A 15,172-nucleotide genomic window follows, 5' to 3' on the forward strand; every position below is an offset into this window, starting at 1 on the left:
TATATATATATATATACGTTTTTTTAATGAGCATAATTTAGTTTTTGGAAACACAATGTTCGCTTCATTCAAAATGATCCAGTTAACCTCTCGTATTATCTAGAGCATTATTATCAACACATTATTGTTGTGAAATGACGTGAGACGTAAAAAGCCAAAAAGATGATAGCAAAACAAGTATAAAAACTGTCTCAAAAAGTAAAAAAATAAAAAGTAAAATATTTTGTTACTTTGATGAGTGGTTTCCACAGGAAAATACACATAAGCCAATATAAAACACCCTTTAATGAAAGAAACAAGAGTAGAAAAGAAGAATAACAAATAACGTGTTCGTTTTTCACTCAACTGCAAATAAATGATGCAATTGCAGAGTTCCAGCCTGACTGAGTGAAATTACCTCCAATCTACACGAATCACAAAAGATCTGCACTCTCTTGGCTCGTGCTGTGATGTACCAATTAGTCCAAACTATCATTTAAATCACCGAGCTGTTCAAGTTCAACATCCAAATTGCAGGAAATTGTGTCAATATGTTACAAGCATTTGTGAAAAGTTAGCTGTGGCGATTCTGTCTTTGTGTGATTATTCATATTACTCAACCTTTCCCGTGACCATCAAATAAACTTGCCACTGGTGCTGCCTTACGTGATAAAAGGATATAATGCTCAAATTCTGCATGCGCTTTGTTCTAACCACAAGACATTCAATCGTTTAATCTGGTGGCCCGCAGATGGACTGTGCACATGCTGGTGGCAAGAAAAACCTGACCGTGTTGAAGCATCACCCTCTGAGAGGACACATTCCTTGTCATACCAAACAACATGTAAAAATGTGACCCGCACGCTCTCCCTTCTCAGTCGGGACTGATTGAGCTGCATGGAAGCTATCGGCCACCCACCGAACACAAATAAGGAGAACCATATGTGTCGAGAAGGACTGGGTAAACTGCACAACATTTTTATTAGATACAGTTTCACTTGCCTTCTCGATGGACTGCAAGGTGACACCATGAAAATAAACTCAGGGCTACAGTAAGAAAATAAGGTTAACAGAACTCGAATCAATGAAACCAGGACTTATTAAAGCAAATACCGATAACAATATTCGCTGTTACGACATCAAAAATAATGAAAATGCTCAGTTTGGGCCCTTTTGGATTTGTTTTTCCAATTCCCTTTGACTCATCGCATATGTGGTTTCAAAATGGGGATCGCAAATATTTACACAAATTACATACAAAACAGTCTTTGCAAACAATCACAATAGAATCTTTTGAGGAGCTTGTAAAAATCACTGGCCTGCACGGACATAGAAGCGACTTAAAAGAGAGTTTTTACAATGTGGTGGTCCGCTGAATTAAATTCGATAAATCATTTTATTCAATGATTCTTGCGTTGTGCCCAAGAAACTAAGAAAAATGCATATAATCCTCAAATCATTTCTCATAAATACGCAGGCACATATTTCCGCATTAAAAAGAAACCTTTTGCGATTCTCATGACAAGATATCAAGGACATTTCTGGTACACTATAATTATTCCTGTTAGTGAACAAATTGGATTAGTTTTAAATTAACAACCACTTATACTGTCTTTCGCTAGATTTCAATAATAAATGAGTAGCAATTGAAGTCAAACACTATCTTTCTGAAAGCACTTGGGGCTCTATTTTCACCATTTTTTTTCCTATTTTCTGCATACAAACTCACATCTTTATTTTCGTAGCCTCTTCTAGCTTGTTTGGGAATTAGGCAGATTGCGGTGGTGGACCGAGGGTGTTTTCCTTTACCTGCTCCCGACGCACATGACAATTTGGTGACTACAAGTAGACTACACTTCATGCCTGCTGGAAGGAGGTCTAAGTTGTGGCGCAGGGAGGGCAACACCATTTGGTGAATTTCATGGAGGGACAGGCAAACAGATTCTGACGATGTGGGGTGAATGTCATCATATTTCATTCAGAAATATGACAACAGCGTGCATCAAACCCTTTGAATCATTGGAGAGAGCGTTCTCCAAGTGCGCACTTCACAGCGCTGATCTGCGAGTACACTGGCTAACTTAACATCATCCGCTGAACTGCCCCAAAGTAAAAGAAAAATAATAATAATTTTACATTAAATGGTTTGTGATGGAAGTCACCCTCTGTAGAAAAAAAGCGCGCCATTCATACTCGGGCTGCCACTGGGCATGATTACATTCAGGTAAGAAGCATTCATATTGTTATGAAGACTAAACCTGAGATGATGATGTGTACACAATTAAGAACCTGCACTGCAATCTTTCAGAGCAAAATGGCCATTAATGCGATGGAAAGCACTAATGAACCTCTGACTCACTTCTGGGTGATTTGACCAGAGAGTTCTCAGAGGAGAATAGGTCACCTACTCTAAGTTTGTTGATTGTTTCTTTTTCTTTTTAATTAATGTGCCCAAAAATTGGCCTTTCCACTCTTAAATAAGAGCTTATTCATAGTAGCTGCCCCTGCCCCCCCCCCACCCCAAAAAAAGAAAATATATTGCTGAATTGCAGGGAACCCATGATATTAAACAGTTGATGCGATTGTGAAGTGCAGTGAATAATCATGCCAAGGCAACAGGCCGCAGGAATGCAAAATCAGCCCTCAAGGCAAGTGTTAAGTTAGCAGGTGGCCTCTTCCATTCACTGAATGTCAACATAGTCCACAGAACATCTGGGCAGGCCAGCCACTGCTTTTAATTACGTGCAATACAGTCACTCAATGTTCCAGCATATCCGAAAAAACACATATATAAAAGTAGGAAGGTGGGGGTGGGGGGTAGGGGGGATTTGGTGCAACACGACATATCGTGTGTTCTGTGAAGGTCAACATAGTTGAGTAAATAAAAATAATTCTTACCCTTAACCCCATTTCTACAAACTGTGAAAAATCTCTGAACAGCCAATTTGTGCAAGTGTACTTCTCTCGAAAATATGCTAATCCTGACAGATGTGCAACAACACTGCAACGTTTACGCGCTCAGTTTTACTTTCAAAATATGACTGCAAATTATGTGATGGATGTATCTTTCAGACATAATGTGGAAATGATTGCTGAAAAAAATTACAAGCATTTTTTTCTACTGGCAGCCTAGCTTGTCATCATCACTCATCTGTGGTCTAATGGAGGTAAACTGAATGCCTCTACACACTCCGTACCATGAGCACATACCTAAAAGCACACTTGGTGGTAGAGTGGTCGTTTCCCAACCCAGAGGTTGGTAGCCCGATCCCCGGCCATTGCAACCATGTCAAAGTGTCCTTGAGTAAGACGCTGAACCCCCAGTTGCTCCTAATGCTGCGTCATCAGTAGGTGAATGCGGTAACAGTGTAAAGTGCTTTGAGGTAGAAAAGCGCTATACAAGTGACAACCTAGTAGAGTTTTATTTCTTTATTGAGAAATTCAACGTACATTTTAGAAGGAGTGTTTTTGAGGTAAGTTTACTTGCCTAGTATTCGTTTTAAAAAATGCCCCTCAAGGAATGAGAAGCAAAACCCACAACCTTCAGTTTGGGAGACAGCTCCACTGCCACCTGAGCCATGCCACTCCTACTGTGAGTTCGTAAATTGCTTGTCATGATTCTGTTCTCGTGTGTCTCCAGCAGGTGGCAGAGGAGGGCCTTCCCTCCAGCATGCACACCTGCCAATGTTAATCAGCTGACTATTTAAGGGCTTCCAAGATGGCATGTCTCTGTCGGATAAGTCATATTGCTCATGGCTCTGCCGCCAAGTATTGAATTCTTCTAGATGTTCCATGTTTCATGCTTTACGTTTTTTTTTTTTTTACCTCACCATTGTAAGTAGTTTTTCATTGTAATTATTTGCCATGGTTTTTTTTTTGTATAACACGCGTTTTTTTCTTTTTTTTTTCTATTTATTGACAGGTTATTTCTGTTTATATTCTGTCTTTGCCTTTTGAAAGCATTTTGGGTTGTGTTGTTTTCCTGGTGTTTTACCGGCGTCCTTTGTTCTACTTTGTCGGTCTTGCGACCAATTTTTTTTTTTTTGTAAATAAACCTTTTTGTAAATTCTTTCTGAGTTCACGTTTCTGGAGTACAATTCTGTCCGTAACCTTCAGGAAACCCTGACGTTGTTGGTTGACAGACAGAATACTTGTACCTCCAAAAGGACACAACATTTTGGCTCTCCTTTTTACTGTCTATCTGAAATGGTAGACCAGACCCAGTGTTGCAAAAAAAAAAAAAAGTCTGCCTTTCAAGCCAGGAGACACTCCAGCTAAGCATTATAGAATATGGATGAGTGGAACAATTAATTAGCCCCAAATGGCTGACTTATGGTTAGTGCATATCATGAGGAATTTAATTACTGTATTTACTTATACACAGCAGTGAGCAATAATTGCAGAGAGAACCGAAAAGGTCATCCCCACATTATGTGACATCTGTGTTGCCGTTTTGGTTCGCAACAGATTATGCTAATTTCAGCAGCTAACCCCCATAATGACTGTGTTAACAATAACGGCAATAAAAGTAGCCTAAGGTTGTGGGAAGAGAGCTCTCAACTATTAACCCATAAGAGCCCAGACCCATTTTTCCAAAAGGTTTTGATGGGTTAAAATCAGACAAAAAGTTTTGAAAAAAGATACTGGGGAGTTCAAACTGTTTGTTACACTGGTGTCACCGTGGACTCTCAACTATTAAAAGGCCACAATTCATCGTGTGGAGAATCCAGGAAAATTGTAAAAATCAATCAGCAAAGATTGGTATTTACAGGTGTTATGTTTATTAAAAATACACTGCATTCTACATACACTTTATCCGAACATCACATTGAAATAGAATGACTTGCAGCGAATGCCATGAAGGAATGACATACTTGGTGAAGTAAAGTGAACAATGAATATGAAATCGAATGAAGAGTTTTGCAGCGAACGCCATGGAGGAATGAGATATTTGGTTAAGTTAAGTGAACAATGAATATCACAATTCCATATGGGCTCACAACAAACAAAAGAGCTGGAATGGAAAAGGTGAAGAATATCATTGGAGCTGAAAGATGATGACAGCTACATAGAAAATGTCTCTGCCGTTTGTTTGTATTAGAAAACTCCCATTTTCCTCTCCAACATTTCCAACAGCCATTTGTGATCGAAATTCTTTTGCCGTTTTTTTATTTTTTTTATACACTTTAACCTCAACAGTTCACAATTGGTAACAAAATGAATAGAGCTCAGCATGGTGTTTTGCAGAGTAATTTCAATCGCTTCGAAAAGAAGAACAAAATGTCTATCACGATAACTCCGGAAAGACTATATGCCGACGGACGTAATTATTTCAGATCAAAATGAAATCAACATTATGATTACTAATCATATAAATATCACAATATTCAGTGCTATTTTGAACAGAGAATAAATTAGGTAATAAAACTCTATATACATAACACTGTACATCACACCACAGCCAGAGACGATGCGTTTTCCAACCTACTCCAGAGAGCATAAATTAAAATCAACCGCAGGCACTAATGGCAACCACAAGACCTCACCACCATATTTCGATACTTTTTGAGAATGACGTTTGAGCTGTCATCAAAGTAAAGCACCGAAATAGCATTGAGTTTGGTCGGGGCGCAGCACGGCTTTGGCACATTGTCAGGAAACATTAAATGGACCTATAAAAGACAGCAAATAAAGTGGGCTTCAGAAGAGGTAAGAATGTTGTCATTTTGCAAATGAATTACGGCGGTGGCAAACATGGCGGTGACATTTACGCTGACTGTGTTTGCCGTGAACATGTGGAATGAAGTTGAGTGGGAACTTACCAGAGTTTGGACAATTGCGTGATTGGTTGCGTTCATGTGTGCGTTGAGCGGAAATGAACATTCACCGTCACAGTAAAAAGCGGCGTAGCCTTCAGGCGCTATAATCCAGTCCTGCAGTGCAATGACAGCGGTCATCTCATTTGATCACTGGTGACAAAATAACCACTGTTGACTCCGCTGAAGGCCGTTAAATGGTTTTGTCTTACCTGCCAACCCAAGTCACGAAAGCTGACATAAAGCTCGTGCTTCTTGCAGGCTTGCTTTTGTTCACTTGTGTTATAATCTGAAATATAGACCGTTTTTTTGGTTGTTGTTGTTTGTTTGTTTTTAAAGCAGGACATATACAACAAAAAGCAATTAGCACAACTAATGAGACTTAGAGCTACAGTCAGGAACAACACTTCTCCCATCGAGCCATCAAAATGAACTTCAACTGTTATTATAAGTTCCAGTTGAAGCATATCGTTGCTTTAAAAACATTTGGTGCATGAAGTTGTCAAGCTTGAAAGGGTGGGCGTTTGGACAAATGCCAATTTTATGACTGCATATGTGTCGTGTGCAATACAACTTTAACCCATTTTGTACGCACATGACCTGTTAAGCGACTGCAGACGAGTCATTTCTTATACACGAGGCAATGGTGGCATCAAAAGAGTGAAATACTGTTTTGTGCAAAATCTGAAAAATTGATGTTGGCCGTCCCACCGCAAACTGTGCACGTCCGATATCATCATCTAGGACGTTTCGACACTGCACATGCACTCGTCAATGGAGGAAGCACACATGCATATACTTACTCTCCTTATGTAAGGACGTCAACAACATACAAATCAGTGGCGAGAATGTGTTTTGGAGTTATTATAACTTACATCTGCAGTATATTGTATCGGTAAGCGGCCCTTCTTGTATGAGTTTGAGTTTGAGGCTGATTATCAAATGTCAAAATCTTTACGAAAGACGCATTACATGGAACTCATCGGTGCAACTCAGCCAACAAACCGCACTATGTGCGAGCCAGCCTCTCCTGTAGTTACTTCTCAGCATGTTGCTGTTGGCAACAGTAAAGCAACCGGTGCTGAGTGGTTAGGCCCAACAAAGCCTTCTCTGTTGGCCTATATATTAGAAGTTGTACATTTAAAACTTCAATTCTAGTATTTGCCCCATAAAACAGTATTACTTCTTCTCTTCATTCCATAGTGTCTCCGTTGGCTGCACCGCTTCCACGATATGTGTGGATGGTAGAATTTTTTTGTTTCTATGTACTTTTTGGACAATCAGATTTCAGCCTCTATCCATTACTATGTCACTCTAATTTGCCCAGGTCCTTCAGAATCAATAGTGTCGGCTGATGGGTTGTTTTTTTTTGTTGCTGTTTTTTTGAGAGGACATTGAGGGCCACTACAGCAAAGTGGAGACTGTGGACTATAACCCTGCAATATCCAGGGCAAAGTCGGAGCAACATGGTAAGATAACGTCAACATGTCAACTTGAAACATTAGAATACGGCTGACCGGGTTTCAAAAATGCTAGGTGTTCGCGGCTTGTTTTGCCAATGGAAAAGCGTCATCACGAGCAGATCTGCGAGTGCCAATTATGTACCGTACCTCCAGTTTTCGGTGCCCTTGATGATTCCTGTTGATGAGTTGATTTATTGCGGTTGTGGTTTTTCTTTTTCCCACCGGCGGCTCTGACGGAGCGAAGCAACACCCCGCTGGCCTTGAAGAAAGCAACCAGGAAGGGCTGCTGGGACTGAGGCCCATTGCGCCCCACAATGCCGGCGGACTTCATGTTGATACTGCGCCCTTCAAAACATCACAATGACAACATATGTTGAGGACGAGAGAAGGAAGGACAAGGACACTCCATTGGTCTGTTAACATAATGAGGCAGTACATATGGTACATGTTAAATGTACTCTAAACATTAGAGGCGTTTCCAAAAACACTAGGGACGGTCTGACTGACATTTTAACAATACATGTTCATTCACGTGATTGCCATTTGTATCGGTCTATGAATGCAGAGCATTATCCTCGCAGCTGCCTTACAGATTTTGATGAATCATATTTATATCACATCTTTGTATTACTTTCTGCTAGAAGATGCTGCTGCATGCGGAAATATGTTTTTTTTTTCTGTTTTTGCTTCCTCTTTATACTCATGCCGTGTTGAGTTGAGATCTTTTTTTGCTTCAGTTCCTTGCACATTATTAACAAGATGCTTTCAAAAGATAGTTTAAAAGTAAACATCAAAACTTCATTTATTATGAGGGGTGAGGGGGGTGTAAGATGACCTCGACATACCATCTAAAGTCTCTACACATAGTTGGAGGCCCAGATTCTGCTGTGGGTTCATCACCCAGTGGTTACTGGTGGCCGTTATGTCAAACACCAGCCAACCGCCGTCAGATGCTTGGACCCTTTTGGAGTCGAGCAAAAAGGTCTCCGCATCTCTGCAGATGAAAGAACATCTATTCACCACCAGAATTTAATGATTGCATACACTTTGAAATGACTTACAACCATTTTTGCATGCAAGGATTCAGTTTGAAAGGGCCGTTTGAGGTTCGTTATCAAGTTTCACTCGTTGTGCTTTTCAGCAGCAGCTCCGCTCAGTCGGTAAAATGAATGCGGGCACTTATTTGCTGCATTACAAACAAATTACTAAACGCTTGGGCTCGCCTCGGCTCTAAAGTAAATAAAAACTTTCTGTGCACCTCGCTATTGCAAAGCCTTAATAGGCGCACGCAGACAAAAAGAAACCATATGGCTCTTTGAAGGTATTCTCGTGAAGGATTGGGGAGGCCTGCAGAAGTCACAAAGCAACAGATAAATGAAGTAACAGAGACTTGCAGTATCACTAATGGATGCCTGAGGTCCTACTCTCTAAAAGGAGCCAAAAGCCACGTTCCGTGTGTCAGAGTCTCCATCTCCTCGGACTGATAACCTCTTAAAACCAAACTATCTTCCTAGAAAGTACCTTTAACATTGAAACCAAAAGATGCACGGTCCATTTTTTTTCCCCCTTTGTTTTGTTTGAAAGCTTTGCGCTGCATCCATGATTGATTGCAGAACTGTGTGGTGAAGCGTGACAGTCAGAAAGAAACACGGTTTTTCCACATGGCCCCAAAAGTTCAAGAGTTAGTCACGTGTTTATTACAGGTGTAATAAAAGCCAACCTCATGAGGAATTCCACATAAATGTACAGTAGTGAACCTAAATCATGCGCTAATTCAGAGTGCACGTGTTGTACAACTGCAGTAGATGATGAAAAGATGTGGAAAAGTTCAAAGGAAAGGAATGCGGATGACTACATTGAAATGCTCGTCAAATTGCTTGTGGGTTTGCTTATGCAGTCCATATAGAGTCGATGAAGCTTTCGCAGCAGTATCATTAAAAGTCGACGTAAATTACTGAGTAAAAACAAATGCAAACAAACAACAACATTTTCTCAACTGGATTGGCTCACGGACTCTAACATAAATCATCCTTACTTAATATTACCAGCTAGTACCATTTTTTTTTCTTAGTTTGTGTGATCGACTTCCAGTGTGGTTTATGTGATTTGGGTTTCAGTAACACAACCTGCAATAGCCTACACCCTGTGAAAACAAATATGCCAACATAAACCTTTCCCCTTTAAGATGGTGGAGTTTATTGACTCTGGCCTATTCAAAGCCCTCGAGGGTCATATCTCCCTTTCGATCACCCACACATTTTTTTTTCAGCAGACCCATGTGCATTCAGCTATGTCACCATTTAAACTTCCGTTATATAGTGGAAACAGGCAGGTATAGTGGGTATAACAGTGACCGTGGGGAGCACTATGGAAGCCCCCGAACCCTCTGATAGGGGCCCTTGCGGTTTTGTCTGGGACTCGGCCAACCAAGCAAGAAACACAAGACGAGTGATAAGTGATGGACCCTCCAAGCTTCATAAGTGGCCAACTTGCTAATGGGCTTCTCTTTATCCGAGAACTATATTTGTAAGGCTGACGTGGTGTGAATGAAGGAGAACAGAGATAGTGATCCAAGGTTGTAAGACAATAGCTGCCACTGTCGCTTGTTTAAAAAAAAAAAAAACGGAAGCAAAAGAAATCCTTTCCAACTGGAGTGATGAAAAGGCAAAATAACGCAAGACTGATCATTTTAATTTATTTCGCGATGTATTCGAAAATGTTTATACCATCACTGTCTGAAAACCTTGAACAACTAATCTCTACATTTATAACTCTCATAGAACAGCAAAAATAAGAATCGAAGTCACGTTTTAGCTGAAAATGATGACAGACTTGCGGTTCCATTCTGGGTCTTTATGTTTGATACTCACTTATTTGGAAACTCCTGAATGACTTGATGAATAGTGACCTTCAGTGTGAGATTGTCAAAGCGGCCATGGCTGCGGTCCTTATAGATGCGAAACTCTGCAGCAGTGACCGCCTCTCCATCCAGGATCTGAGTCAGATCAAAACGGAACTCCTTGTAGTGTCTTCGTTGGTGAGAGAAATCTTTATCTTTCTCCACTAGGAAGTAAAATAGTACAGTGTGAATTTCATTTCTAGAACGGCCAAATACGACATCACACCTCCTGAACATATTGTCCGAAGTGTGTAATTTTTCACATCTTCTTTTACATTCCTGCTCCAATCCAAACATTTTGACTCCCAACAAAAGCACTTTCCACTTCATTAAATCAGTCAAATGAATACAGGTAGTGGTTCCCAGACAGGCCCTCCACTGTGTGCCTAACTGCATTCTGTGGCCATGATGAATGGGCTGTCAGTTAAGAAAAACAGGCTGATTTCAATTAAAGACACTTTTCTGTGCTCCTCATGACAGAGAAGAGAGCAAACGGGATTCCTCAACGTCAGGTGAGGCTCTGCTTGACCTCATTGCTGACCTTGAGTTGACCTTCTTTGGTAAAACCTGAATACAGTAACTCTGTAAATAGTGGCTTCTGATGATAGACATATCTCAATTGATGACAGACACAGACACCTGAACGAATAGTTTCTGTAATAAAACCTCAATATGTCAACCTGATTCAAATTCAGTTGCTAACCAAAACAGCAGCACTGGATTTCATCCAGTGGGTGCAATGAGTTTGTTCCGCACCCTCTGACTCTTGCCATTTCTCTGCTTTTTCTGCATGACAGTATTTTTTTTTTTTGCTTCAAACCTCACTTCAGACATCATTATTTATTTGGTATCATCCAACCATTTACTTTAAAGCTTGCTCTCATTAAGGTCGTGGATGAGCCGATCCTAAGTGACATTGAGCGAGAGGTAGATTACGCTGTGGAAAGGTTTTCAGATCAGCTACACAGTTATCATATGTATTTATTTCATATTAATATAAATTTGGACAAACAAAGGCCTCTTCCGCTGCTTGTAAGGAATAGTGAATATGAAGAGGTGATCTCTATTGTATTATACATGATCATCCTACATTTTCTGTATAACAATATATGTAATTATAACTAAGCACCAACATAAATACTTGTGAAATAAATTGAAAATGGTTGACCTCAATAAATGCCTAATAGGCTTCTCCGATCCAAGAAAAAAAGTCGACAAAAATGTGATATGCCTGAAAGGTTGTGGACTGGGATGTACGACGTGACAACCCGCAGCCTTGCTTGCGCAGTTGGATTGGCTGGCATCTGCAGTGCACTTGAATATTTTTTTATCGTGAGCAATCAGTGCACTTTAATGATATCTTTTACCGTGAGCATTCAGTGCACTTTAATGATATTTTTTATCGTAAGGGGACGCCTGCGGCTACTTAGCACAAACAGGTCAGAGGTCAGGTCTGACTCTTTTCCCTGCTGAGTGTGTTCCATTAAAGGAGCCACAGGCAGTAATTTGAAGCAGAGGAGCCACCGACCATTAAACATTCCGCTTTCAAGTGGAGAAGAGTTCAGTGATTCTGATTAAGGTGGCCTGAGCCCGGTCTTGATCAATGCGATGCTTTAAAGATTCATCAATAACTGTCTCAACTTTTCTGTAAACTAGCAGATTTACGATAAGCCCTGTCACGTTGTGTAGAGCAGTTTGTAAGAGAGCCGTGGCTATATTTGAGTGTACTGTAATAAAGACAGAGGCCCATTGAACACTTCACTGACAGTCACCAGAACGAGAGCAGAGTTTTTAAGGCTGACAATGTACATGCCCCGGTGGAGCGTTAAGTGGAAGCAGATGGGCTCGGGCCAAAGTGAGTTACTGCCAACCAACTCCACACAAATTCACTACTACTGAAAAATAAAACATTGAACATGTCAGCAACATGCAAAACCTTGCAGAGATAATCTTGTGGGACAATCACCGTCCAATTAATGAAGCGCATCTTGACACTTATGAAGTCAAGGTATGCGTCAATATCAGCCTCTGCCTTCTCAAGTTTAAATGGCAGGAAATAATTAAGACCAATTTTCTCAAGGTCAGACAGTCATCTGATAAGTCGCACCGAACTTCAGGCTCAAAGGTCACAGCTACTGAACAAACACACCAATTATAGAGATCAGCAGTCTTTTGCACCAAAGCAGTAGAAATGCACGCAATGTTGAACGGCATTTGAACGCTAAGACCGAATGACTCGAAGTTCACATCCCACAATCACCGAGGAAATTATATGCTCATTCTACACACCATATTCAAATTTTTAAAAAAGCCCGAAATGCGCACATATTTGTTTAACCAAACTGTCAAAACATTCCCTCGGATGCCAGCTCAATCCTGTACATTATAAAACTGCATGACAAATTTTATTTATTTATTTCCTGTTTTCTAATCGGTGGTATTTAATTTGAGGTGTTGTTGCATTTAGATAAACTCTGTGACTTACCTATATTGACAAAACTCATCACCATATCGGCGTCATTGAGAAAGTGGTTGTCATGCGCTATGCTGAGCGCCGGGCTTTGACCCAGCAGAGGGGCCGCTCGGTAGGACTGGGCCACACGGGAGTAGCCCACATGCTGGGGGCTATAGTAACCCTTCCTGGAGTGCCCTTGGGCCTTGGCAATGTGGCTCTTCCCTGCACCTTGCGGCACCCCCTCTTCCTCCACGGCCATGGCGTTGTAAAGGTCGAGCATGAAGAGTGGAGCGGAGGACGCCTGTTTCCCGGGAGAGAAGGGCCTCGGACGATGAGGTAAGCCCAGGATGGAGAGGATCTCCCTCTGGATCTCCCGTCGTTCGTGATTGCGCAACTTCCTGTAGATAAAACTGGAGTGCACATGGTTGTCACTGAAGGCGCAATGAGCACAGGACAGAAAAGTTAAGCAACTCCAAGTAAGTCCAAGCACGGCACGGCTCCGAGGGGACATGTTGCTCACGTCAGGCTCACAAGTTCAACCACATTGCACTGTGTGGAAGACCTTGAGCAGATATCCGGAGTGGAATCATGGACGCATGGATGAAGCAGCACAGCGTCCAGGCTGGTAACGGAGGAGAACTGAGAGGAGACAAATGAGGTATCAGCTTGCAGCCAAAGCAGCACTCCTCCGTTTCCTTCTCCTGCTCAACTTTGTACTCATCCACGGTCCATCCAAAGCCTCACTGTCTATTTATGGACTTGTGACAAGTCCCTCACCTCACGCCTCTTTGATGAAAAAACCCAAAACAAAACAAAAAAGCAAAACAAAACATATAGCTACTCCCAGAAAGGTAGGCAGGAGTGTCCTGGGGATGAAATTGTAGTGGAAGAGTCAACTTTTGCCCCTGCACTCACTTTTCTCCCCACAGAGAGAGGGAGAGAGAGGGAGAGAGAGAGAGAGAGAGAGAGAGAGAGAGAGAGTGGTGGGGTGCATGTTACCCTCTGAGAACATCCCACACTCCACTTTTTGTTTGTGCATTCACCTCTAGAGGCCGCAATAAAAATGTCACAACCCCACTCCCACGGTGAATGTGTAAACGGAGACACTTGAAATTCGAGCGCCCGTCCTAACGAGTGAAAGAATAGTGGCCGAGCCTTTTAATCACCTCGACTTATTGAAGTCACTATGACTGCAGCACTCACACACAATGCACTGGAAGCAGGTTCTATACTGAATGGCATGACAAATGGCCCACTGAGGAGATTTTCTTACACTTCAACAACAACAATTACTATAAGTGTGGTTCGCGGATCTGAACGCTACTACTATGCAACACAGCGCCGGAATAAAGTATTATACATAAAACCTTGTGTGCACAGGACTAAATGATAACCAGCTGCATCTCTATGTAGAATTGCACACCAAGTCAAGCAAAAAAAAAAAAAAAAAACCTGCAATCGGAAAATGCCTTTAAAGAAGCTGCCTTTGATTTTAATCATGATTTCTTTTTTTTTTTTTAATTGTATTAAGATGTTCTCCAAGGTGAAAGAAATGACCTTAGGTTCGATGAAAATGATCAACAGCACCACCTAGTGTAAAATACAGTACACGCACGTCTCTTCTGTCCCTCTATGGAACAAGTCAAGAATCTCGTTTACTCGCTCTTCAGAAGACTTAACGTTTGACAAGGAAAAGACAGAGACTGAGGCCAAAAATTGACACCCCGTAAAATTGGGATGTGATGTTATTTCCGGTTGCTCAAAGGTCCTCCACTTTGCATTTGGAAAGTGTTAGGGCCATTTGGAAGGATTAATGGCTGTCTCAGCACCTGCCGTTGAGTTCCATTTTTTTGATCATTTTAATATGGGCAAATATTCGCACAACAGTGGTATCCGTTTCTTGAAATAAAGACAACATAACCTGAAAAAAAACGTTTAATTTGAATATGTTTGAACACAAGGTACAAAATAAAAAAATAATAATACAAAAAGAAATCTTGGCAATGCTAAAAATCAACAATTATGACTCATTATAAATAATAAAAATAGTTGCTACAGTAATGAAGGGCCCGATAAGTAATTGAAAACATAATTCTAGCCAATATTACAATCATTGTGTAATATCATGGTGATTGGATAGGAAGTGAATTCATGATTAATGCTTTAAAAATAATACCACTGAATAATTAGCTACAGGCAGCCAATTAAATATGTTTGCCTTTTTTTGTTTTGTTTTGTTTTAACAGAAAAAAAACAGTCCACTACTGTACTATACTATTTTGACTTGGAGCATTTAATCATTGTTTCTCAAATTGTTTTTTTTTTTCTTAAAATACGGACCACTTAACAATTCAGTGAATTTATTGTGATCTCTTTTCCCCCTTACCATCCAGTCCTAAAATATGTTTTATGCAATAAACACTAATGAAAAAGAGCATTAGTTATTCTGTTGAAACGACAAGGTGAGTTGGGCTGCTCACAGTTTGGGAAACAACGGTCCACGCCATAATCAGGCCATTTAAGGCTCATTATGCAGCATTCCATCACCAGGGGGCAATCT

The 15,172-nt window shown here is 40.8% G+C and overlaps 1 protein-coding gene across 2 annotated transcripts in view; it reads right to left on the reverse strand.

The window, feature by feature from the left end:
- bmp5 (bone morphogenetic protein 5) overlaps nt 1–13,540 on the reverse strand; it is a 24,496-nt gene extending 10,956 nt beyond the window's left edge. The window contains exons 1-7 of one of the 2 annotated variants that reach the window (XR_002168319.1): nt 12,643–13,540; nt 10,129–10,321; nt 8,104–8,252; nt 7,406–7,603; nt 6,008–6,084; nt 5,802–5,912; nt 5,194–5,651 (exon numbers count right to left, since the gene is read on the reverse strand). Coding sequence is in view for 1 of the 2 variants with exons in the window: in XM_019870699.1 (XP_019726258.1) it covers nt 5,502–5,651; nt 5,802–5,912; nt 6,008–6,084; nt 7,406–7,603; nt 8,104–8,252; nt 10,129–10,321; nt 12,643–13,123 (1,359 nt within the window). In the remaining variant the exon portion in view is untranslated. Of the gene's footprint in view, nt 1–4,745; nt 5,652–5,801; nt 5,913–6,007; nt 6,085–7,405; nt 7,604–8,103; nt 8,253–10,128; nt 10,322–12,642 lie in introns of those variants that run through there. The other variant, XM_019870699.1, reaches the window with a different exon arrangement.
- Nucleotides 13,541–15,172: the final 1,632 nt, after the last annotated feature.

This window comes from Hippocampus comes, unplaced genomic scaffold, assembly GCF_001891065.2.
Source record: "Hippocampus comes isolate QL1 unplaced genomic scaffold, H_comes_QL1_v1.1 scaffold76, whole genome shotgun sequence".
In the NCBI taxonomy this organism is placed as follows: domain Eukaryota; kingdom Metazoa; phylum Chordata; class Actinopteri; order Syngnathiformes; family Syngnathidae; genus Hippocampus; species Hippocampus comes.